General features: G+C 50.3%; 1 protein-coding gene and 1 non-coding gene across 2 annotated transcripts; both read left to right on the forward strand.

Annotated features, from left to right (window-relative positions):
- Nucleotides 1–61: 61 nt before the first annotated feature.
- LOC116946711 (solute carrier organic anion transporter family member 5A1-like) lies at nt 62–25,346 on the forward strand. Its single transcript, XM_076069963.1, has 9 exons — nt 62–6,656; nt 14,325–14,457; nt 14,934–15,140; nt 16,606–16,883; nt 17,356–17,813; nt 19,138–19,395; nt 20,585–20,868; nt 21,425–21,489; nt 24,094–25,346. Exons 1-9 carry the CDS (start codon nt 5,144–5,146, stop codon nt 24,396–24,398), a joined length of 3,501 nt encoding a protein of 1,166 aa, XP_075926078.1. The 5' UTR covers nt 62–5,143; the 3' UTR covers nt 24,399–25,346.
- On the forward strand, nt 8,905–8,986 carry TRNAS-AGA (transfer RNA serine (anticodon AGA)). The gene has a single exon. It is a non-coding gene; the product is annotated as a tRNA-Ser (tRNA).
- Nucleotides 25,347–25,965: the final 619 nt, after the last annotated feature.

A 25,965-nucleotide genomic window follows, 5' to 3' on the forward strand; every position in this document is an offset into this window, starting at 1 on the left:
AAGTGAGATGGCGAACAAAAAGTGAAGATGCCATCCTTGGAAATGGCCTCCACGTGGCCTCGCTGTGCTGTGAAGAATAAGATCCATTACCCAAAACGTTACCTGTTATTCTTTTCCGGGAAATGTTATTGACGAATGGTTTTTTTATACTTGGAAATGGGAGGGAGGGGACAAACGGTGATGATGCAAAACACACCTAGCCAACCAAACTGAATCTCCTACCCCTCATACTAGCAAGCTCGAAAACTCGCCCCCAACACGAACTCTACATCCGACTCCCAACTCTGGCTCCACCTCTGGCACTGCTCGGCCTCCCTTTTCACTTCGTCCATTACGTTACGCGACCACAGACACCGTCATATTACACGAGCGACTAGGTATAACAAGAATTCAAGAGCCACGTCTGTATGTTGAACTTCTTTCGTACCCTGGTTCTTTCGGTAAAGTCACGTGACTTTACCGAAAGAACCAAGAATATGAATCCCTGCAGTCACGAGAGCTTTCAATCAAAATTCTTTCGTACCGTTTGTAGCCAACCGTGCTAATCGGGGGTGTGGGGGAAGGACAAATTAAACACAAAAAGCAGTTCTAAAGAAATTCATTTTCAATCTAGATTTAAAAGTGCAAATAGCTCCAGTGGCTTCCTTATATCAAAATAACGTTCCACACGGCCACGAAAGCACATCTGAAAGCACGCGATGCAGTGGACGTCTTTGTTCGACAGCCAAAGCCGTCGCTGCGAGGGATGAGCGGTGTTCGCGTGATGATGCTTTATGCGCCTTGACGAGATCAGCGAGGCATTTGTGGTTCATTTGTGGCAAGCACTTTGGGTGGAATGACTGCTATTTTATAAATGTATTCGTTCGGCAACCGTTAGCACCTTTACAAAATTTGTTTAATTTTCATTTGTTTCAAAGCGCCACCCCAAACATTTACACTCGCCCACCCCAGACACGGCGTTTGGGATTGTGCGCAGTGCACGCGGCGTCAGATAATGATTCCTGTGTTTTGGTCCGTAAGGCATGCTGCCGAGAGAAGCCCATTGGCTCATTAGTTACGTCGTTTTGTAACAAACAAAAAATAACGATTGCCAAAAGCCATTTAGACAGACACTCTTCGCAAAGGAAACGGATAAGCACCACCGTCTAATGAGGCTCATTCCGTCGAGTACAATTAGAGCAGCATACAAGTAAACTGGACAGCAGCTGGTGCTTTCAGGGGGAGTATGTTTTGTTAGGGGATTCATGCTATCTGCCCTATCCTATGCTATACATTCGATTGTGCGCTGTATCCTTGTAGAATAGGAATCGGAAGCAGCACAAATGAAATAAGGATTCATGCTATCTGCCCTATCCTATGCTATGCATTCGATTGTACGCTGTATCCTTGTAGAATCGGAATCAACAAAAAAGAAATAAAGAGGTGGACGAGAGCAAGTTATGTTTGAAAAACGGATTAATTTAAAAAAAGGATAAAGATAAGAGTCAGAAAATGCGTTTATACTGGATGAATCGGGTGAGCTATAAAGCTATTTTTCACAGATGCCCAGTGGCGTTTGTCCATGGTCTATAATACCTGCTCTGACGTATGGATCAGATAGACGGACATTAACACGCAGCACGTAACAAAAGAGGAGTGTGAAAATACGCGTGGAGGAATGCAGGCATTTAAATTACGCTGAGAGACGGGCGGTGGAACACGCGAACTGTGAACCAGACGCAGATTATAAAGACGACGACTCGTGAAGACCTTGGCAGGACGCACGCTAAAAGGGTGATGCATTGGCCCCCCGATGGGAAAGAATAGAGACGGAATGTCAACCGAGGAATTGAACGCGGTCAAAGAGCAACGGCCGTCGAGAGGGATGGAGCGATTCGATCGACTCGCTCGCGGGTGCCGGGTGATGTGTCGACATCGCAGAAATCGCGTGCCGTGCGGCGACGGCGTGGGGAAGGCCTTTCATCGTCCAGCAGTGGATTGATCTTGTTGGCTGATGGTCACGTTCCAACCGTGGGCCCTGAGCACCTCCCCCCCCCCCCCGCATCCCTGGTCGGGAGTGTTGCAGACTCGAAATCAACTCATTTCTTTCGAACTTCGTTTTGCGTTACGTTTGTTGTCTTTCCCCGGCACCTCCGAATAGCTCGGCTGGCTACGTACGGCGAGAAAGAAGTTCAACATACATATATACATACGAGACGGACAATACTCCCCTTTCACGGTAACTTTCAGCCTGTGGACTCGCCAAGTAAAATCAAACCCGTGCCTAGGTAGCAGGTGAGTTACAGATACAAAGGTGCAGCCCTTAAATGACTCGCGTTCCTGCTGACGGAAAGGCTTTCACTTGAGGGCAGCTCATAAAAGACCCACCTGCAGGGAATTTTGCCTTCTCTTACTCTATCGCTGACGGAGTATACCCACACTTTAACCCACCACACGCGACTTGCCCGGTCGATCGAACCGTGGGTGCACAGGTTACACCGCTGAGACGGCTGAGGGAGTAATAAAAGTACATTCGTAATTAAATAAAGCGTTGCCTTTTGTTTCAACTGCCACGCCGGGAGGTTGAACAGGACCGGCGACGCCTCTCATCAGAATCGTAATTCAGACTGGAGGAATCCGTTGAGCTCGGAAGCTCTTTTCCACATTGTCCAGGATGGGCGGGTCAAAGTCCATGCGTGAGAATGCTGCCCATTGCACCGTGACGATCATCCCGGGAGAGTTAAACTCGCCGATAATTGCTTTATTGTTTTCGCAATTGCGCACACTTAACTCGGCGTGTTACTGAACGAGTGTGGGCTGACTCGCTTCGCCAATTGCCGTGGAGGCGGGAGTAAGCCGCGTGCAGAGACACGTGGCTGTCCTTCCATCAGCTTGGCCCGTGGCTAATGGCTCAACCCCGCGGTAATGTGTACCCTTTAATCAATTAAGCCAATTAAAGATGACACCTGCACCGGCCAGCCATGAAGGGTACCACCTCGCCACAGCCCGGCCAGGCGCGCTCTCAGGCTGGCATTGATTCAAGCAGTGGCATCAACAAATGAAATTGGTGTTTAATTGCTACATTAGTAAATTAGGCGTTCTGAAGAAGAGAGAAGAAACAACACCCGGGATATGTACCATTGCCTAGGCAAGCCGGTTCAAATTTCACTTAACATTCAACCCTTCAGCTAAACCAAACGCTGACCAGCGCGATGATGAAGTATGGCGTGGAGAGGCCTTCATCCAGCAGTGGATTGACTAACGGCTATCACACATCACTTGGTGCTGCTGCGTTGGCAGTGGTGCATGAGCACAAATAACAAACGACTCGGCACGTTCGTCCATAGCACTGTGGCCTTGAAATGCAAAAATATATAATAGGGGACGTTTTGGGCAATGGCCCTCTCTTCGTGATGTGTGTGTTATGAAGGGTCATTGCCTGAAACGTCGCCAATGTAATGTTAAGTTATTTTTATGGCGTCATTCATGCAAATGACATCATAATCGTTCAGGAACCGCAGGCAACCTGGAAGGCAGCCAAGTGGTGAGCCTGCGCCAATTGTCAAAGCTTTGCGGTTGTCTATATATTAAGATGTTTCCAGCCGATTAATAATATTGGTGAGCGTTTGTAATTGGTGAGTGTTTATACACCTGGGAGGAAACCGGAGCACCCGGAGAAACTCCACTGTGCGAGGGGGAAACACTCTATCCCACACGGAAGGGACAGATGATCAGTCTGTACTTTGCTGAAACCGCAGTCTCCTGGCGAGTCGGGGTACGGCAATCCCCTGGACGCCCGCGGGAAGGGAGCTTCACACCGTCTGCGCAATGATCCACCAACCTTCGCCGCTGCCTTTTCATTGCGTCGACGCTATCTATAACGCACTCGGTGCGTTATCCCCTGCAATATTTATAGGAGCTGATCCATGGTTATACTCCAACGAGGTCTCTGAGATCTTATTTTAACGACTCCGAGGTCAAGACTTTGTTCCACTGCAGAATCGTTAGATATGTTTAAGTCCGTCTTGAAAACTCGGCTCTTAAATCTGGCCTCTGCCGCCGAGCTCCTGGCTGCTCACCCAGCAGGTTCTGTTCATGTCCTGCTTTCAATACACGGTGGCGCATTGGGACTTACCGATGAAATGCGCCTTACAACTACATTATCACGTGCAAAGGATTTGTTGACGTCATCATCAGCCACGGTGGATCCACTGCTTGTTTAAGCCGCCTCTCAAATGTTGACGTTAAGGCGTCAAATTAATTTCCGTCCACCGCAAACGCGTAGGTTGCTTGTTTCGTGTCGCGTCAAATAATTATTCGTGACACGAGTCGAGCCGATGCAACAAAGCGCGTGGGAAGAGAACTGCGTTCTCTGAGAGTAAAGTGTCTCAGTAGAGTGTATAATGTGTAGCTGGTTGGAGTCGGATAATTGGGTTGTTTACGCGTCACTCAAAGTGGCTGCTGCGGGACGATTAAGGGCATTTAAACATGCATTGGCGTGACCGCGTGCTTGGCGAGAACGCGAATGCAAGTCCTTTTATTTACTTTGACTCGCTCTGCGGTCGCGTGGTTTTCAATATTTCACCCGCTCTGGGAGATACAAGTTGAGTTTTGCAAGCGGAAAACCACATTGTACCAATTATCTATCTTGTTTATTGGTTAAGTGAGTGGCAAAGGACACTTTAATAAAAATGGGTGTCTTAGTAGTCAACTGCCGTCGGGATATATTTGGTGTCAATTCTCGCTAAAGTTATTTTGTATTATTATATAATTTTACAGTAGGCCACCGCCAGTAAGGTGAAGCGTTGGCGACCGCGGTGATGCAGTGTGCTCTGAACCCAGCGCCCTGAGTTTGATTACCGGTCAAGGCTGGCATCAGTCGTAAGCGATATCTGAACCGGTCTTGGGCTCACCGGCTACTTCCCCAACTCGCATTGACCAGCGTGGTGAAGTATGGTCAACCAAGTTCCGTGACCCACACGGCGTGTGTAGGCCTTCATCCAGTAGTGGACTGACCAACCGTTGTACTTTATTATTATTGAATTCAGTATTTTTGGACTGCATTACGTAAAATTAACTTTAATCCTTATACTGCAATAACAGCGGAATAAAAACCAGCCTGTGGCGGTGGGATTTAGATCCTCACGAGAGAGCCGCGTTTTGAATGGGTGACTTGGGGGACATCAGGGAGACCTCTGGAGGATCTGTGAACTCAATTGAAGCCACACACTCCGAGTTCACCGGTTGGACTCCACAACAGCAGCAGCAGCAACAGGAGGTGGTGGACATCTCTGAATGCGGGTTCACGAAGGAGAGCCTCGCTGGGTCGCTTTGCGCTCCGTGCAGGCGGTGTTCCCCGTCAGAGCCCCTCCGCTTCCTCTTCTGGCTCGGCTGCCTAACCTTCACCCAGGCGCTCATGGTGAGCGGCTACCTGAGCAGCGTCCTCACCACGGTGGAGAGGCGCTTCAGCCTGCGCAGCTCCGAGTCCGGCCTCCTCGTCAGCTGCTTCGACCTGGGCAGCCTCGCCGTGGTGGTCTTTGTGAGCTACCGTGGCGGCAGAGGCAGGAGGCCGCGTTGGCTCGGCGCCGGCGGGCTGCTGGTGGCCCTGGGGGCCCTGGTGTTCGCCCTGCCGCACTTCGTGACTCCGCGCCACCACGGGGCCGGGCGGCCACGCGCCTCTACCCCCACCGCGGGGCTGCTTAGGCCGGCCGAGTCTGGCCGACAGCGGTTGTGCGCGTTCAGGCTGGCCGAGACGGGAGGCTTGGAGCTCGAGGACCAAGGGCCCAGGCCTGGGCTCGGTGAGAGACCAGAAGTTGGGCTGGGTCAGAGATCGTGGATTGTGCGGGACCAGAGGCCACATTCAAGGTTGAGTAATGGGCCAAGCGCCTTGCTGGACCGAGGTTCAGGGCCCGATCTTGATGGGAGATCTAGGACCGTGCTGGCACATTGGCCAGAGCTCAAGGTGGCTGAAGGAACTGGAGTTGGGCTGGATCGGAGGTCATGGACCAGGCAGGAGCAAAGACCACAGCTCACGCTGGATGAAGGACCACAGACCTTGCTGGGCGAGAGCTCATGGCTGGATGGGCGGCCAAAGGCTGGACTGGGCGAGAAACCAAATGCTGCGCTGGATGGTAAGCCAGAAGCCAGGCTGGGCGAGACACCACAAGCAGGCCTTGAACAATGGCCCGGGGCCAGTTTGAATGACCGACCAGAGGCCGTGTTGGGTGAGGGACCAGGGGGCGAGATGGAGCAAGCTCCAATGCCCGGGCTAGATGAGGGGTCAGAGCCCGACTGCGAGCAGGATGAGGCAGGGGCCAAGGAAGAAGGAGGCAGCCAGCAGAGGGGACTGCCTCTGGCCCTGTTCGTGGTGGCACAGCTGTTGGTCGGCATTGGCTCCACGCCGATCTACACGCTGGGCGCCACATACCTGGACGACAACGTGGAGCCCAGCAGCTCGGCCTTGTACCTGGGTGAGTGTCCCGTGGTGTCACGGTGGCGAAATGTTAATTACCTCGCCTGGTGTACAGGGGATCGTGGGTTCGATTCCCACGGTGACGCCTGTTGTACATTTGGAGTTTGCATGTCTCGCTCTCCCCGTGGTCGTGTGGATTTTTCTCCGGCTCCTCCGATGTTTCCCTCCACCTTTAGAAACGCGCGTTTTGAGGTTTTGGCTGCTATAAAGGGATAATGTCAAGAAGTGCACGCTCCGACCACCTGTTTGTCAGAAAGTGCACGCTGTGTCAAGAAGTGCACGCTGTGTCAAGAAGTGCACGCCTTGTCAAGAAGTGCACGCAAGCGCGTGCATTTCTTGACATTATCCCCGCACTTGATCGTTCGACGAGTCGGACTTGTACGTGTGTGTGGTGCTTGTGTGTGTGTGGTGCTTGTGTGTGTGTGGTGCATGTGTGTGTGTGGTGCATGTGTGGTGCTTGTGTGTGTGGTGCATGTTTGTGTGTGGTACGTGTGTGTGTTGTGCGTGTGTGGTGCATGTGTGGTGTGTGTGTGTCGTGCGTGTGTGTGTGGTGCGTGTGTGTGGTGCATGTGTGTGTGTGGTGCATGTGTGTATGGTGTGTGTGTGTGGTGTATGTGTGGTGCATGTGTGTGTTGTGCGTGTGTGTTGTGCGTGTGTGTGGTGCATGTGTGTGGTGCGTGTGTGTGGTGCATATGCGCGTGTGTGGTGCGTGTGTGTGTGGTGCGTGTGTGTGTTTTCACGGCTTTCTTGGGAAAACATCTCCCACGCCCTGTCTACTACAACCCAGACACACACACACATGCACCACACACACACATGCACCACACACACACGCACCACACACACGCACCACACACACGCACCACACACACACACCACACACACACGCACCACACACACATGCACCACACACACACACATGCACCACACACGCACCACACACACACATGCATCACACACACATGCACCACACACACCACATGCACCACACACACATGCACCACACACACATGCACCACACACACCACATGCACCACACACGCGTACAAGTCCGACTCGTCGAACGATCAAGTGCGGGGATAATGTCAAGAAATGCACGCGCTTGCGTGCACTTCTTGACACAGCGTGCACTTTCTGACAAACAGGTGGTCGGAGCTTGGACTTTTTGACATTATCCCCTGCTGTAAATGTCCACGTGATCAGCCACTTGGTTGAGCTGTCATTTGTGATGTCCAGGTCACTTCTGAAAAATAGTTACACAGCTCAGTGGGCCTTGCCTGGTTAAATGAAAGAAATAGTTTTAAATATTGTCACGGTGTTTGGCTGTGAGTTGGTGATGAGTGGTGATGGCTGCGGAGTCGGATATGAAATATGATGAGCAGGTGAGTTTATTGTCGGCTGATGGGTACGACTTGTGTCAGCTGGTGAGTTTGGCTGAGTTGGTGCGTGAATGGGTGAGGTTACGTGAATTGGTGGGTGAGGAGGCTACATGGTGTTTGAAGGGGCGCTTGGTGAGGTTTGATGAGCTGGTGAGTTTGGCTGAGTTGCTGAGTGAATGGGTAAGGAGGCTACATGAGATGGTGAGTTTGGCTGAGTTGCTGAGTGAATTGGTGAGGAGGCTACATGAGCTGGTGAGTTTGGCTGAGTTGCTGAGTGAATGGGTGAGGACGCTACATGAGATGGTGAGTTTGGCTAAGTTGCTGTGTGAATGGGTGAGGAGGCTACATGAGCTGGTGAGTTTGGCTGATTGCTGAGTAAATGGGTGAGTACGCTACATGAGATGGTGAGTTTGGCTGAGTTGCTGTGTGAATGGGTGAGGACGCTACATGAGATGGTGAGTTTGGCTGATTGCTGAGTAAATGGGTGAGTACGCTACATGAGATGGTGAGTTTGGCTGAGTTGCTGTGTGAATTGGTGAGGACGCTACATGAGATGGTGAGTTTGGCTGAGTTGCTGCGTGAATGGGTGAGGAGGCTACATGAGCTGGTGAGTTTGGCTGAGTTGCTGTGTGAATGGGTGAGGACTCTACATGAGATGGTGAGTTTGGCTGAGTTGCTGAGTGAATGGGTGAGGAGGCTACATGAGATGGTGAGTTTGGCTGAGTTGCTGCGTGAATGGGTGAGGACTCTACATGAGATGGTGAGTTTGGCTGAGTGAATGGGTGAGGAGGCTACATGAGCTGGTGAGTTTGGCTGAGTTGCTGTGTGAATTGGTGAGGTTACGTGAATTGTTTAGTGGCTGGTGTTTTAAGGGGCGATTGGTGAGGTTTGATGAGCCACGTACAGTAATCACCATATTTTGGGATATCCCCAAGAAATCGATCTTGTGTGCCCACGGACACACGCGTTAAGTTTAGAATAAGAAAACAAACAAAGTATTCATCCAACAGTGGATTGAGCACGGCATGGGATGGCGATGACTAAATGGCGTTCCCGTACCCGCTTCCTTCGCCGGTAGTCGTGGCCGAGCGGTTAAGGCGATGGACTAGAAATCCATTGGGGTCTCCCCGCGCAGGTTCGAATCCTGCCGACTACGCAAACATTTTATTTTAAACTCTCGCTTTTTAAGGTTTCCACAAACAGCTCGTGCTGTTAAATTAATCACGGGGACGCCACATGTGTAAAAAGTACCTAGGGTTTGGTCAATAGCTGCATTTTTAAGCCAGCATGTAATTAACGTTAGGGGGTGTGTAAGGACATGTTTATGTATCATTGAACTTGCCCAAGACTGGTACCAGCAGTGTTAAAATCGGCCTCTATGAAGGAGGCTCGTGAAGGACGCTGCTCGTTGTCAGTTGGAGGCAGTCTCCCTCCAACAACAACGGAGGGCAATAGGAGCGACGCTCACAACAACGAGCGGAGGGCCGGGCGGATAAAATGGAGCAGGCAGGTTCGCAAAGCAGGGGGCGCTGCTGGTGCATCTGCCGGTCATTTCAGTCAAACCCATGGCACCTGCTGGGTCTGTCCCGTGACCTCCTCCTGTCAGCCAGCTGTCGACACTTCACGTGGCCTCTGAGTGCACCTAGCCTGGCACAGGCGCCGTGGTGACGTCACCGTCACTTCGTGGCGAATGGCGGTTGTCTTGGTATATCGATGTATCAATTTAGGTATTGGTATATCGATGTATCAATGTAGGTATTGGTATATCGATGTATAAATGTGGGTATTGGTATATCGATGTATCAATTTAGGTATTGGTATATCGATGTATCAATGTAGGTATTGGTATATCGATGTATAAATGTGGGTATTGGTATATCGATGTATCAATGTAGGTATTGGTATATCGGTGGGTAAATGTGGGTATTGGTATATCGATGTATAAATGTGGGTATTGGTATATCGATGTATCAATTTAGGTATTGGTATATCGATGTATCAATTTAGGTATTGGTATATCGATGTATCAATGTAGGTATTGGTATATCGATGTATAAATGTGGGTATTGGTATATCGATGTAGCAATTTAGGTATTGGTATATCGATGTATCAATGTAGGTATTGGTATATCGATGTATAAATGTGGGTATTGGTATATCGATATATCAATGTGGGTATTGGTATATCGGTGTATCAATCAATGTATTGTATTCGTATATCGATGTATCAATTTAGGTATTGGTATATCGATGTATCAATGTAGGTATTGGTATATAGATGTATAAATGTGGGTATTGGTATATCGATATATCAATGTGGGTATTGGTATATCGGTGTATAAGTGTGGATATGGTATATCGATGTATAAATGTGGGTATTGGTATATCAATGTATGAATGTGGGTATTGGTATATCGGTGTATCAATCAATGTATTGTATTCGTATATCGATGTATCAATTTTGGTATTGGTATATCGATGTATCAATGTGGGTATTGGTATATCGGTGTATCAATCAATGCATTGTATATCGATGTATCAATTTAGGTATTGGTATATCGATGTATCAATGTGGGTATTGGTATATCGGTGTATCAATCAATGTATTGTATTGGTATATTGATGTATCAATGTAGGTATTGGTATATCGATGTATCAATGTGGATTGGCGGTGCAAACACAAAGTGGCGTTCTTGCACGCCACCGACAGGGGGCAGGATCACATTGTTGAAGCGCATGGCTGCTGTGGTGTGATCGTGCGCCCTCTGTTATTCGTGCCTTTTACCCTTCTGTATTATACAGGGTTTGCTCAAAAGTCAGGGCACACAAGGGTTATTATATTTTGATTTAAAGCTTTCGTGACTGCAGGGATTAATATTCTTGGTTCTTTCGGTAAAGTCACGTAGAAGGCAAACAATAAAAAAATAAAACAATTAAATTCTCACGACGTTTCGACTGCAACACAAGCAATTATCATGAGGTATCACACCTGATGATGATTGCTTGTGTTGCAGTCGAAACGTCGTGAGACTTTTATTGTTTTATATTTTTTTATTGTTTCCCCTCTACGTGACTTTACCGAAAGAACCAAGAATAAGGGTTATTATATTTATTTTCACAAATGTTAAAACTGACTTCCATTGGCATGAATTAATGCCTGCATTCTGTTTTTAAATGAATTTATAAAAAAATGTTTTAAAGATTACAGCTGCCTTCTTTAGCATACATTAGCACGAATTGAACTCGTTCGTCTTTAGTCGATTTTCTTTTCACTTTTTAAATTGCATTTGAAAAGGAAAAAACATACCTATTAATAGAATATTCACTTTAAGAACAAATAATAAAAAAAATAATGGCAGTGTTAAAATAACCCTACGTGTCCTGACTTTTGGCCGACCCTGTATTTAGAGCAAACTATGCAAGTGGTGTTTCTTTTAAACCAGAAGATGCGTGTGTGTGTAACTTTATTGACACCAGGCATCATTCTCTTAAGAGCGTTTAATAATCCAGAGCTCATGATCATTGTTTCCCACCACTTTCACCACTGGCCATCGGTGGTGAAGTATGGTCAAACAACAACCCTGACCCAACACATTTCATTGTTCATTTATTAGGTAGAGCCCTGTGAGCCATGCGGCTCTTGACTCGGGTGCTACTGCAACAAACAAAAACATGAACACGACTTGAAATACATTCCAAAACAAGTGGAATGCATGTATCCAGTTCGTTCCTCAAAACGTGTTTCCCTGGATTAACAGGCACGCTATTTTTTGTAGGAAAGGCTAATTGATAACCGTCTTGTTATCACACGTTAATGAGAGGCTGATATCCAGGAGCAACTGGGATTTCAACCCAGGTAAAATTATGGACCAGCCAACGGCGTCATTCATTAGCGGCTACTTCCCAAAGTCGCTAGGGGTGACTCAAAGCCTCACCGAACTCGAAACTTTTTTTATTTTACCAGGTAGCCCACTGACCTATATGTTTAGCTCTTTTTTTTAAGCGACCTGGCCGCAAATGATAGCTCAACGAAGTAGCTTATCACGTAGAAATTCATAGCATCCAAATACTCTAAAGGCATGTTTCTAAATGTGGAGCGAAAAACCGGAGGACCTGAAGCGGGGAGAACATGCCAACTGCAAATATACAGCAGGCATCAGGGTCGGGATTGAACCCACGACCTCCTGCATACCGGGAGAGGGAGTTAACATCTCGCCACTGCGGCTTCCCGTCCGTGCTCTACTTGAGAACTCACGATTCTTCGGTGGGACTGAAATGGAAAGTGAAGTCGTTGGTACCAACAGGAATTGTTCTTACACAAAGCAGAGTGCGTGCACCATCACTCTTTAACAGCAACACCGATGATGAGGCGATCTCTGTGTGGCAGCCCACCCATGGCAAAGACTTTCACTTTTTGTATCGAAATATCCTTGACGGTAACTTTAACAAACCCACCAACTCACTCAGAGGAAGACCGAAGAATGAGTGGCACGGGGCGGGAAGCCTCCATCAAATGGAATGGCCTAAAACTGGCCCACTGCTCAACGCCCGTCTACCTCGGCGTGACAACACTAAAGCGCGCATGCTCGTCGTTGATATGAAGTTGCTTTGATGGACACGAAATAAGTGAACCTGGCATTTAAAGGCAGAAATACTGCACTACTGCAATTTCCGGATTATAAGACGCGCCCCCTCCACCACCACCTCTATTTTAAAGCAACAGTTGAGGGTGCGTCTTGTAAGCCATTAGGTGTGCGTAAGACCAGCTTTGTCTAACTTCATTGACACGGGCACACGTTTAGTGTGCGTCTTATTTACCTGAGTATCTTCTACTCTTGTGAAATAGGTCATTGTAAACTCGGTGGCAGTAGGGTCAGCGAGTACACGTACACAGTTGCCACGTGCAGTACACCGTACTCGGCATTCAACCTTCCTCGCATCACCTCTGCACAATGCGATGTGGGTTGATAAAGAATATTTATTTTGACTTCCTCCCAATATGTTGTATACATTGGGAGCAAAATGCACAGGTAACCTTGGGATAGAGGATGGAAAATGGTGTTTTTAAAGGTTATTATCAAAGGGAGAAAGGTCAGGGGCATGAGGTTACAGGGGAGAGATGATAACAATACTATGACAATACTGTATAATTTGGATGTATAAAGTGTCTGCATGTGGCAGCATCTCAAGGCGCTGTACAAAGAGGGAGGCAGGGCATGTGTCCATTGTGGGAGTTTGAAAAATACGTGGGTTGGGTGTGTTTGGCATTTAAATGGGGTTTTATTTCCTCCTGATGACGATCGCTTGTGTTGCGATCGAAACGTCGTAGTTTTTTTGTTATTTTCTTTCACCCTATCTACGTGACTTTACGGGAAGACCCAAAGAATACAAAATGAGCGGTAGAATACTTGCATGGCAGGGAGAGTGGAGATGACGCAATGATAGAAGTCTGAATGGGGGCACTTGATCGAGACGGAGAGAGAGAAAAATCGTCATTTGGAGATGAGAAGAGGACATTTCATGAGTCAGGATTAATGTACCATTTGTTGAACTTCTTTCGCACCGCACGTAGCAAACCGCGCTAATCGAAGGTGTGGGGACAACAAACGAAACACAAGAAGCGGTTTTAAATAAATGAGTTTCCAATGTGAATACGAGAAGGGACTTTATAGAGGGGGACAGTCATTCATGAGGCCTCCATTTGGTACGGTGGTCAGGGTAGTTACGGCGGCCACGGAAATTGTGAATTTGAATGAAGTCCAACGTTAAATGTTGGAAATTGCTGCTGGCATGATTAAACATGGTTACTATTTTATTTCCTTAAAAAAATCCCGTACGTCACATCTATACTGGCAGCGACTGACACGCGGGGCAGTGCCGGCACTGAAGCAGGCACGAATCGTTGTCTTTGCTTTTTTCAACCTGCTCAATTTGGCCGTGAATTTTACAAAATCTCACCGTGACAACGCTGCAGCCTCACTCATGAACAGCGGAGAATACTGAAATCAAGAGAGTCATCAGCTCATCCGTACGTGTGTGTGCATGTTTGTGTAGCGCGTCGCATTGTGAACCCGGCGACTCCGGGCTCGATACCCGTTCACGACCAACACCGGTGACGATTATCTGAACCGGTCCTTAAGTCGACTCAGCCTTAAATGACTACCCGGTGTGGTGTGTAGTAATCATCGCCACGAGTACGTGAACGTGACACACAGAGAGAGAGAGAGGGAGAGAAGGGACTTGGCGCGTGCCTGTGTACACGCTGGCGCGGGAGGCCGGCACGCCAAACTGCGCCTCCAAGAACTTGGGGGTGAAGGTGACGAAGGCGGTGACGATGGCGCACTCGCCCGTGTGTGGCCAGCATCACGGGCGTGATGCTGGCCACACACCCCTCTCATGTGCCGTGCCGGCTTTCGTAGGTGCCACTCGCCCCGACACCCCGTTAAGGCTACACCGGGGGGGGACGGGGGGGTTTACTTTGTCTTTGTCCGTAGCCACCCTGTACGTGGCGGGCGCGCTGGGTCCAGCCGCCGGCTACCTGCTGGGAGGGCTGCTCCTCGGGACGTACACGCACCCGGGGGAGTCGTCTCCTGTGCCGCCGGGGGACCCGACGTTCATCGGCAACTGGTGGGCGACGGTGGTGCCCCAAGCCCGGACCCGGGTGCTTCGGGTTTTTTTCCACCGCTCGTTGTTTTCCGGATTGTCACCAGGCTGTGCTCGGAGTAGGGATTGATGGGCGTAAGGACACCCGCGCATAGTGATCGTGTTTAATCAGCCACGCAGTTCTTGCAGCGCAAGGCTCTCGCAGGTGAGCGATGTCTGCGATAGTTTCACAATTATCGGGGGTGGGGGGTGATGTTGTTTTCCGGATTCAACCAATTCTGTAATTTGGGAGCAACTTTTGACAATTGGACCGTGAAGCTGGCACACGTGGCCTCCCCCCTTGTTTTTTTTTTTCTCACGACACCGTGCTGTCTTTAACGTCCACCCTGAAGCAGACGGCGCTCCATTATTTGCTTCCAAGGGAACACACCCGCGGTGCTGACCGGGGCGTCCGCCCGGGGCTCGGAGCCCAACCTCCACCGTCTCTCCGCCGCATGCAGGTGGGGCGGCTTCGTCCTGTGCGCCGTGGCTCTCCTCGGGGTGGCGTTGCCTCTCTTCACCTTCCCCAAGAAGATGCGAGGACGACGGAAGCCGTCCGTCCCCGTGACCGCCGCCGTCACGGAGCAGAAGGACGCTGCTGCTGCTGCTTCTGCTGCTGCTGCTTCTGCGGCTGCAGTGGTCGAAGAAGAAGAAGAAGCCTCGCTTCAGTCGAGGGGGAACAAAAGCGTCCCCGTTACAACGGCCATCACCTTCGGCAGGGATATCAGAGGTAGACGGGATGCTTGCCGAACGATGTGGTTGCCACGATGTGTTTGCCATGATGCGGTTGCCACGATGTGGTTGTTACAATTATGGTTGCTACAATTATGGTTGCTACGATCTGGTTGCCATGATGTGGTCTGCCACGATGTGGTTGCCACGATGTGGTCTGCATGGGGCCCCCGGCGTAAGGAATGAAACGGGACCACACCCCCCCAAGTACAATTTCTCCCCGGTAAACGTGGAACGTTGGGCCAACGTTGGCATGCGGTTGGAACAGTTGGACCAACGTTGGCCCGACGTTGGCGCAACATGCCATGTTTACCTGCTCCTCCTTCATTATAGCCCGGTGTCTGGACCCATCCGGCATGAGGGCCCGGTGCAGTTGCACCGCCTGCACACTCGATAGCCGCATCACCGTTGCCTCGTCATGCCTTGGTAGACGCTAGGCTTGCTGCTTCATCCACACATTGCAATTATTGCAACGTAGTAGAGAAAAGAACACACATTTTGTAAGATTTTGCTATTTTTTTTGTTTTACGAGAGCTGGAACAACAATGCATCAGTTGTACATGTGTGTGTGTTGAACTCCGTTCGCACAGTATCGTAGCCAACTGTGCTAATCGGAGTTGTGGGGGTGATGGACAAATGTTGATGATATCATCCATTAATGTTGACAACCGAGATCGCGATGCATGCATCGACCGAGTGTTTGTTGGCTGTATTGTGTTCATGTGACGTCTCCCGTGTTGCATCTCATGAAGTCGCTATGATTCACCGTCACTTACAAAAAAATGTATATATAGACTTTACTCCATCATATTGTGGTCTTGAATTGCAGCAATTGAGTTTTTTTGGTGATGTAATTGGTGAATGGTTATACCCATAATTTAAATGTTACGTTGAGAATTTGTCTCCTTAATATTTACGTGTGCTATGAAGAAGGGCCATTGCCCGAAACGTCGGCCATTATATATTTTTCCTTTAAGACCGCAGTATTATTGACGAATTAGTTGACGTCGTCAAAGTCTCCGTCCGTGGATTTCATTAAGTCGTTCTCTTAGAATAATTTCCTTTAAAAAGTGAAAATGTTTGTTGCTTATTAAATGTTAGGGTGAGGGGTGCTCATTTTTATCCCCTCCAATATTATTAGCTCAGCCAACCCGTGAACTTAGTAAGTCTTATTTATATACCTATATATATATCCATTCACCATGTGTGATCTTACCGAGTCCACTGCCGTCACCTAACAGCGTCACTGCGAGGTTATCTCCGCCCGCCTCTTCATCCACACTCGTTCGTTGCACCTCGCCGCCCAGCCGCGCGCCGGTCAACGATGGGTTTTAGTCACAGCCAACCGTCACGCTCGGCCATTCTCATCCATATCGGGCCATCGTCGACTTTTGATTGAAGAACATTTTTTTTAAATCCACACCGCGCTGTGCTTGTGCACGTTCGACGACGAATACTTTCATCGCTCGTTTCTTTAACCGAAATGAACTCTGCTCGGGAAAATAAACCCACAGAGCTGCCCCGGGCAGCGTGGAGGATCCTGCGACGGCCCACGTTCGTGCTCGTCAGCCTGGCCTACACGGCCGAGTGCGCCATTGTCACCGCCTTCGTCACCTTCACCCCCAAGTTCTTGGAGGCGCAGTTTGGCGTGCCGGCCTCCCGCGCCAGCGTGTACACAGGCACGCGCCAAGTCCCTTCTCTCCCTCTCTCTCTCTGTGTGTCACGTTCACGTACTCTTCATTCATTCATTTCTGAGGATGCAAGTGAAACTTCCATTCTGTGTCTGCACATATAAACAATATTGAATCTTAGTCCATCGGTTTTCTAATATCTAACAGCAAGCAAGCGAGCTTTGTACCAATTGCTGCAGGGTCACCAGATGTTATTCTCAAGAGCACTCCCGCTAAACTACTGCACCCTGTTCAACGCGAACAGCGATAATATACACAAACTCACCACGCATTGTCGTGGAGCATTACAGCCAACATGGGTAACGGTAGAATTTGGAAACGGTGTTGGTGTGGGGGTGCTGAGTCTTTTAGTAAGGGGGTGGGAGGCAAGGGAGGGGCAGCCCCCCCGCCCCCACTCCCACCACCTGACCCTGCCCTGTGCCCGGTTGTCCGTCCGGTTTCCCCGCCGTCGTCCCGTTAGGTGCGGTGATCGTGCCGGGCGCCGGCGCTGGGCTGCTGCTGGGCGGCTTCGCCATCAAGCGGCTGGGGCTGGGGGTGCGCGGAGCGGCGCGGCTCGCCGTGGCGTGCAGCGCGCTCTCCCTCCTCTCCTTCCTCCTCCTCTTCTCCTCCTCCTCCTCGTCGTCGTCCGTCGCCTGCGAGGAGGAGGACGCGACCGCCGGAGGCGTCGACGCTCGGGGCTACCCCAGCAGGTGCTGCGGCGGGAGCCGGCGTGGTTGTGTGCGAGCGCGCCAACGAGCCCGCGTGTGGGTTGTCGCGGCCGCTCGTAAAGCGAGTGAGTGCGTGCGCGCGTGCGTGCTTGGGATGCGTCTGTCCGCCTGCCTTACAACGGCACGACAACTCTCGCGAAGACAATCCAATGCGAGCGAGGTTTATGGACAAAGTTTTCGCCGCCGCTTCTGCTGTACGTGCTGCATGCATGTTGAACTTCTTCGCACCGCACGCAGCCGAACGTGCTAATCGGAGCGCTGTTGTAAAGGATTGACCTCGCCAGCCAAGGCAATGATGACCTCGCTCCGTGTGACGCTGGCGAGACGGCGTGACCGCGTGCGACGCGCCCAAGGTGCCCCATGCAGTCGTGCCTCGGGCATCTCAACACGTGGCCTAAGCCGGGAAACCGCGCTTGGATGAGCGTACCCCTTTGGGAGCAAGCCCAGCTGTGCTCATATCAGAAGTCGTGTGCTTATATCAGAAGTCGTGTGCTTGTAGTTGCCCTTTGCCTCCCTCCCCGCCAGTGTAATACAACCATGTGTTGCTTCAATTAGAACTTTGCTTATATGAGGTGTGCTTATATCCAGTATCTGCTGTATTAATTATTTTCGGGTGCCACAGTCTGTTCGTAAAGGAGGAGGGGGGGGAACTATACTTCTCTCACAAAGATCCAGGCCAGGGTGTAGTCTTGGCCAAAGCCATCGATACCACCATCTAATTAAGTAGTTTAAGATTATTACACTCTGAATGGTCTCCTAACGATGAATAAAGAAGTGTATAACGGTAAATGAGTCGTCGTTAAACAATTTAAGTCTGGCAAATTGCCCAATGATGCTGGACGTAATTACCAGCGAAACGTCGTACTCAAAATTTTGTAATGTTGTGGATTCACTCATCAACACACCGGTGGACTAAAGTAGTGAACTAATTGTCTTTTGTCAACGTGACACATTTTTTTTAATCTAATTGGCCGTGTCGGGTGGTGGAGGGTTACGACACATTTATAAATAACGCGACCTAACCCAAAAAAACCTTTATTATGAATTTCAGTCTCCATGAAACGACCGCGGGAGCAAACAGCAGTTCGCAACCTTTCAGTAACCATAGCCGTCTCTCTACTCATGACGAGTGGGATAACGACGTCATAATTACGGCAGTGTTGCTGCGATTTCCGCTCATCATCGCAGTGGCTTTTGGCAGGCATTGCGCCCTTTCAGATGCGCTTCTGAGGCCTTCTTGAGCGCTCTTCCTTTCGGATATTAGGAAGCCGCTGGAGCTATGTACTTTTAAATCTAGATTGAAAACTGATTTTTCAACACCTACAATTTGTGTGTAGTTTGTTGTGCTACCCCCCTCCCCCCCGCAACCTCTGATTAGCGCGGTTGGCTACGTACGGTACGAAAGAAGTTCAACATGCATGCGTAGGTTAAGGACTCACCCTCTGGAAAACCAGCCACGATGACCAAAATTATTGGCCAAAACCTGTGACGCACAAACCAGAGCTGATACGCAAACGCATTTTGGCCTCCGATAGCGACCCATGACAAACGCTTGCAAGGGCAAAAAACTCGTTCTGCGATCGTTACCGAATCCACGCGTGTGGCCGATTTTTCTTCCTCGCTTTGCCGACCCCGCCGGTGCCGGCACACGCAGCTCGTGGCGGCGGTGCGGCGCGGCGCGGGGCCAGTGCGAGCCGCACGAATACTCGCCCGTGTGCGGCTCCGACGGGGTCACCTACCTCAGCCCCTGCCTGGCTGGGTGCACCGCGGACATCAGTCGCGGCTCGGCGGAGGTGAGTCGGCAGGGTGCGCGTGTTGGGCGGGCAGGGGTGGGGGGGGGAGAAGGAGAGTAAATCCCTCTTGTACGACCGCTGCGGAATGTTCAGACGTACCGGGGGTCACCCACTTCGGGGTGAAGGTCAGGGTACAAAGTGACGTCGAGGCAGTGGCGTTCGTCTTGTGCTCGCAATCTTTTCCCGGTCGGGGAAGCTCAGTCGCTCTGATGATGCCCCCCGGCAGCGTCTGCGGCGAAACTTTGTGTAAAATTGTCGGATTTTTTTTTGTTGGTCAACTTTTCAACGTAACCAGTTTTGTAAATAAGTAATATTTAAAAAAAAACTTTTTTTTTTAAAACACGCTTTAATGAAATGTACCGTAGTCGTAATGGCAGAACTCCACGACTCCAGGAAGTGGCCCCGAAGCTTGCCATAACGTAAGGAACCTTGGTGATTTACAGCCAACGTGAGTTGAGCGTGGATAATTAGACCCAAGCCGAAACATAACATATAAAAAATAATGTTTAAAAATATATTTTTTTAGTTTTAATGATAGAATATAGTATTGTCATCAGTAAGACATAAGTATACCAAGTTTGCAGTCGATAGCACATTGGGAAGATGGTTAAAATTGAGTTACAAGATTTGAGGATGCGACATCAACAGAGTGAGTTCAATAAAATCGTGTAATAATAAAAAACTTAATCGATGGGCGCATTTTGCTCGCGTGACAACTTTATTTGATTGGCGGTGTCGTGTGGTGGAGGATTATAGCCCTATTTGACATCACACCTACACGGTCTAGTAACCCCGTAAAGAAGCCTATTATGAATCACAATATTGGTCGCGAAAGCCTACGTATCCAAATACCTGTTTTATATTCGGCATTGCGTTTTGTCGCCTTTTATAAAAAAAAAATCCCCGAGTGGGGTTCTTGGCCTTCGTGAAATGTTTGACCCCATTAATCTGAACATTTAGGCAGCCGGCTTGACAGAGTGAATGTGAAAAACGGATAGCGCAAGGACACATCACTTTATGGCGAGCACAAAAACACACTTACGTCATACCAATTGTGTTTTTTTCTTCTTCTTCTTCTTCTCCCATTGAAAGGGATGCAATGTTCTATCCGGAATAAAGTACAAAGTAAAAAAGGGACGAATTATATTCGCGCTAAAAGTTTCGCCACAACCTGGCGCCTTCCCGACAGGAGCTGAATTTCACATCTTGCCTGTGCGTGACGGCGGGACGCCGTGACGGCACCTCGTCCGAAGAGGCGCGAGCCGGGAGGAGGGGGCGACCGACGAAGGAGGGCCGCACGAGCACCGGCGGTGAAGGCGACGATGAAGGCGACGATGCCGGGCCCGCCGGTTACGCCACGCCGGGCAGGTGCCCCGGCAAATGCCGGACCCTGGCACCGTTCTTGGCGTTCCTCTTCGTCGTCACCCTCGTCACGGCCGGCGCCCAACCGGCAGTCGTCGTCGTCACGCTCAGGTCAATCCGTCGCAGAGCTCTCGTCCCAACACAGCAGCAGCGGCAACAACAACAACAACAACAAAAGTTAACAACAACAAAACAAGTAAAAAGGCGCAGCCCCCTGCAATTGCTCGCGACACTGCTGCAGGAAGGGCCTCCATTAAAGGCAGCTCTAGGGGGGCCATCGTGAGGGTATTTTTGTCCTCCTATTCCTCTAACCGTGGCGTACAAATTTATACCGCAGGGGTGAACCAAAGGCAGCGCGCTATTCACTAACGATACCCTAAAGAGTCGAATGAATATATTACAGGTGGCGTTTTGGCCCTTTTCCATAGCAGAGAGAAGATTTGAGAGAACATTTTGGGAGCACAAGGGGCTATCCCCGGAGGTCGCCGGTCGAATGCGATTTCCCGGCCAGGACCGGTTCAAATAATCGTGACTGGTGTTGGCCATGAGCGGAAATCGAACTCTGTATCGCCGGGATCTGTAGCGCAGCACGCGAACCACTTGCCACAACGGTCTGCTGAGGCTATACGGTGGGGTTTGGGGGATCTTTGTCCTTGTTTGTCTCCAGGTCGGTCGACGAACAAGAGAGACCCTTTGCCCTCGGCATGCAGTTCGTTCTCCTGCGGGCGCTGGGTGAGTCCACGTGTGCGGCGCATGCTCAGCCTCTCGTGGTTTTAACGCTACGGATGCCGTGGCCCTAGAAGGAAGCAAATGTTTGAGAGGCAACGTCATGAGCAATGGCAGAGAGACGAATAACTGTTTTTGTTGTTGTTGTTGTTGTTGTTAAATCGGATCAGGAATTCGAGCGGTAAAAGTCGAAGTTTCCTTATTCGTAGCGTCATCGTTCTCACACTCGCCTAGGAACCACAGACAAGCAGGAAGGCAGCCAGGCAGTTAGCCGGCGCCAACAATTGCCCAAGCTCTGTGGTCCTCTACATATAGTAGAGCATCACCCGGTAATGGGTGTCGCCTTTTTATTTTGCGCGGCTCGCTCTCGAAACGAAGCATCGTTGTCAAGTCATGTATCTGTTTAATACGTAGGCTTTCGTGACCAATATTATCCATAATAAAGGTTTTTGGGCTAGATCGTGTAAATCTAGATGTGTCGTTAAACCCGCCACCACCTGACACGGCCAATTAATAAGATTTGTTTACGTAAATAACACATGCCAATTCGTTACTAGTACAGCACAACGGTGTGTTGGAGAGTAAACGAATTGTAAATATTGTGGGTTTACTCTCCAACACACCGGCGTGCTGTACTAGCGACGAATTGGCACGTTCTGTTGACGCGACAAACCTTACTCATTGGCTGCGTCGGGTGGTGGCGGGTTTAACGACACATTTACATATTTACGCGGTCTGACCCCAAAAAAAAACCTCTGTTATGGAAGCAATGCTTTGATTTTATACCTGGCGAGGTGGGGTAACATCTGGCCACCGCAGCTGGTTGTAAAGGCGCGATGAGAGAGAACCGCAGAGATGCAACGCGAGAAAAGCCCAAGGCTTCGGAGTTGACCAGAACGCCGACTCGGATGCGGGGCGACAGAAGCACTGGAGCTCCCGCCAACGGAGAAAGAGGATAACCGTGAAACTCGTCAGCAGCATGGGGGGCTGGTCACTAATGAACTGAGGTTGAAGCGACCCAGCTGTAGCTCCTATTCCGTACATGTGTAGAACTTCTTTTGCACCGTACGTAGCCAAACGTGCCAATCTGAGGTGCGGGGGAAGGACAACAAACTAAACTGAAAAAGGAATGAGTTTTCAATGCAGATTATTTAAAAGTGACTAGCTCCGGTGGCTCGCTAATCGCTCCCAACTCCTTCGACCATCGCTCCCAACAAATCATTCTCGAGCCGCGTTACGTCTCTCTCTCTCTCTGCCGTACACTGTGTGTGTGTCTACATGGCGTCGAACTGCGACTGCGTCCCAACACGTTGGGGTGAAGGTAGAGTGGCCACTCACACGCACGTCACCTTGGGAGAGAGCAGGGAATGTTTTTAAAAGGCTCTTATCGTGCCGGAGCAGGTCAGGGGTAGGAGGTTTCCGGGGCAGGGAGAGTATAATTGGACAATCACGATGCAATTAGAGTCTAAAGCGCAACCCGCATCGCAAGATGTGAGCATCCAGAAGAGTTTGAAGATGGTGGGGTTTTTATTTTATTTTAATTTCCTTTCACTGGGAAATAATCGAAGAACACTGCAGGTTGGAGAGAGAATTGAGATGGAGACACTGGAAGTACGCACCTTTAAATTTAATATTGAAAACTCCTTTTTTTTAGAACTCCTTTTTGTGTTCAGTTTGTTTGTCCTTCCCCCGCACCTCCGATGAGCTCGGTTGGCTATGCACGGTGCGAAAGAAGTCCAACATGCACGTACACGCACGGTAGAGGCGTGAATGAGAACACCCGACGGAGGAGACGGCGGAGAAGAAGAAACGCGAGCAGAGTAAGCGGCGACTTGGGCAGGGCCACGTCGCTGCAAGGGGTGATCGTCGATGTACGGGACTCGCGAGGGGTGGCCCGTGGCATCGCCGGACTGCAGAGGGATGATTGACGGGAGGGCTAAGAGTAAAATTTACGCTGCACATACAACGTTACGTTGGCATTGATGTAATGAACTTGGTTTGGGGTTAAATTGGACCGGATTTTTGTTGTTGTTGTTGTTGCAGCGTCGTAGTGTATGCATGCAAATTGTATGTGTGTTTCAGCGTCATCACAATTGGCGTTACAATAATAATTTTAAACTCATAATGATGTACCAGCCAGGATTCGCAGCGCAATCAGAATGCGCCGGTTCAAATCCTGGTTGGGGGTTGTCACTCTGAGTTGAAGTCTCACTCCTGCCATATGAATGTGGAATTTCCACCACTGGCTCAGTAAGGCGGTAAACGGGAAATAAGCACCACCCTCGTGCTCAATTGAGCGGGAAATTTGTCTTGACTCGATGCACCGTATCGCCAGGAGAAGCCAAACCCAGGCCCGGGTTCGTAATTCCAGCCGCTGGCGTAGCTATCCCGTGTGCAGGTAGTGCAACTGCACCTCGGCCACGGGTCGGAAGGTTCCAGGCACCGGCCTATGAAGAGGGGGGGGTGGGGGGATTTGACGTGGGGTGATTGGCTGGGTGAGTTGACGGGTTGGGGGGGGAGGCTATTTAACTCCTTGCACAGGGAGAGGGTGGGGGCCCTATGCCAACCACCGATTCAAATTGCCTGTATCCGTGCCTCGTCTTCCCGTAGCCTACATCCCGACGCCCGTCTACTTTGGCGCCGTGATAGACGCGACGTGCGTGCTCTGGGGCGGCCGCGGCGGCGGAGGAGGAGGGGGCGTGGGAGAGCGGCCCGCCGGCTCGTGTTGGCGGTACGACACCGGCTCGCTCGCGCGCGCCGTCTTCAGCCTGGCGGTAGCCCTCAAGCTCCTGGGGTTCGTCTTCATCGCGCTCGCCTGCTACTCGGCGAGGGGGGCCGGGAACGTTCCCGCGGATGGCGAGGGCCCACGGCGGCGCCGTGACGCCGCTGCGAGCGAACGCGTCGGCCCAGCGTAGTGTGAACAACAACAACAACAATGACGACAACGACGACAACAAAAAACCTCGCGTCGACATCGAGGCTCCGCTGCCACCGTTCCCTCGCTCGAGTTTGCGCGGGCCGAAAAATCGCCCAGCGGATGGCAACAAACAGCACTGTTGGAGTTGGGAGTCGACGCGTTTCGCGAATTTGAGCGAGATTGTTGTGATAATTTGGGCAGGGGCGGGGGAGGGAGTCGATGGGTGAAGGGATTTCGTAAAATTGAGTGGTGGTGAATGAGAAGTGTACAGAGAAGGTGGTATGACCTGCAGTGTGGTGAGTGAGTGCATGGGTAAGTGGGTTGGTGAGTGAGAGTGTTGTTGTGACCTGCAGTGTGGTGAGTGAGTGCATGGGTGGGTTGGTGACTGAGATTGTTGTGACCTGCAGTGTGGTGAGTGGGTGGGTCGGTTGGTGTATGCGATTGTTATGACCTGCAGTGTGGTGAGTGCATGGGTGGGTTGGTGACTGAGATTGTTGTGACCTGCAGTGTGGTGAGTGAGTGCGTGGATAAGTGGGTTGGTGAGTGAGAGTGTTGTTGTGACCTGCAGTGTGGTGAGTGGGTGGGTGGGTTGGTGACTGCGATTGTTGTGACCTGAAATGTGGTGCGTGAGTGGGTGAGTAAATGGGTTGGTGAGTGAGAGTGTGGTTCTGACCTGCGGTGTGATGAGTGAGTGGGTGGATGGGTGAGTGGGTTGGTGAGTGAGAGTGTTGTTGTGACCTGCAGTGTGGTGAGTGGGTGGGTGGATGGTTGAGTGGGTTGGTGGGTTGGTGAGTGAGAGTGTGGTTCTAACCTGCGGTGTGATGAGTGAGTGGGTGGATGGTTGAGTTGGTTGGTGGGTTGGTGAGTGAGAGTGTGGTTATAACCTGCGGTGTGATGAGTGAGTGGGTGGATGGGTGAGTGGGTTGGTGAGTGAGAGTGTTGTTGTGACCTGCAGTGTGGTGAGTGGGTGGGTGGGTAAATGGGTTGGTGAGTGAGAGTGTTGTTGTGATCTGCGGTGTGATGAGTGAGTGGGTGGATGGTTGAGTGGGTTGGTGGGTTGGTGAGTGAGAGTGTGGTTCTAACCTGCGGTGTGATGAGTGAGTGGGTGGATGGTTGAGTTGGTTGGTGGGTTGGTGAGTGAGAGTTGGTTGGTGGGTTGGTGAGTGAGAGTGTTGTTGTGACCTGCGGTGTCGTGGTTTTTGGTGGTGGCTGAACGCAGTGTGGAGGATGAGAGTGAAACGGTAAGTGTGGTAGATCGGAGTTCTCAATGTGGAAGGATTATTCAATGAGTGAAGTTCATGGGAACAGTCACCATGGTAGTTGCGATATAAGAGGTTGACAGCAGACGTAGCGTTTCCACGTGTTTCACAAGACGTGCGTGTTCAAGATATGTTCCCTGGGTCGTGACTCATCTGAAATATGCCGTAGAACTCCGGTAATAATGCTGGACTCATCTTAAATGTGCTTGAACAAAATGTGTCTTGCTTCATGAATGATTAAAAGCTCAATCGCAAACTGAACACGGTCTATCGCACACCCACGGGGCATCGATAGCATGGCAGGCG

This window comes from Petromyzon marinus, chromosome 27, assembly GCF_048934315.1.
Source record: "Petromyzon marinus isolate PM22_M1 ecotype Great Lakes invasive population chromosome 27, UKy_Petmar_22M1.pri1.0, whole genome shotgun sequence".
Taxonomy (NCBI): Eukaryota; Metazoa; Chordata; class Hyperoartia; order Petromyzontiformes; family Petromyzontidae; genus Petromyzon; species Petromyzon marinus.

What these genes read in the sequence shown, in the direction of transcription:
- LOC116946711 (XM_076069963.1), top strand. Translation starts at nt 5,144, where the DNA reads ATGGGTGACTTGGGGGACATCAGGGAGACCTCTGGAGGATCTGTGAAC. An exon ending in GAAGAAGAAGCCTCGCTTCA is followed by an intron (nt 15,141 to 16,605) that starts GTCGAGGGGGAA and finishes TTTTGATTGAAG; the next exon opens with AACATTTTTTTTAAATCCAC. An exon ending in TCAGTCGCGGCTCGGCGGAG is followed by an intron (nt 19,396 to 20,584) that starts GTGAGTCGGCAG and finishes CCTTCCCGACAG; the next exon opens with GAGCTGAATTTCACATCTTG.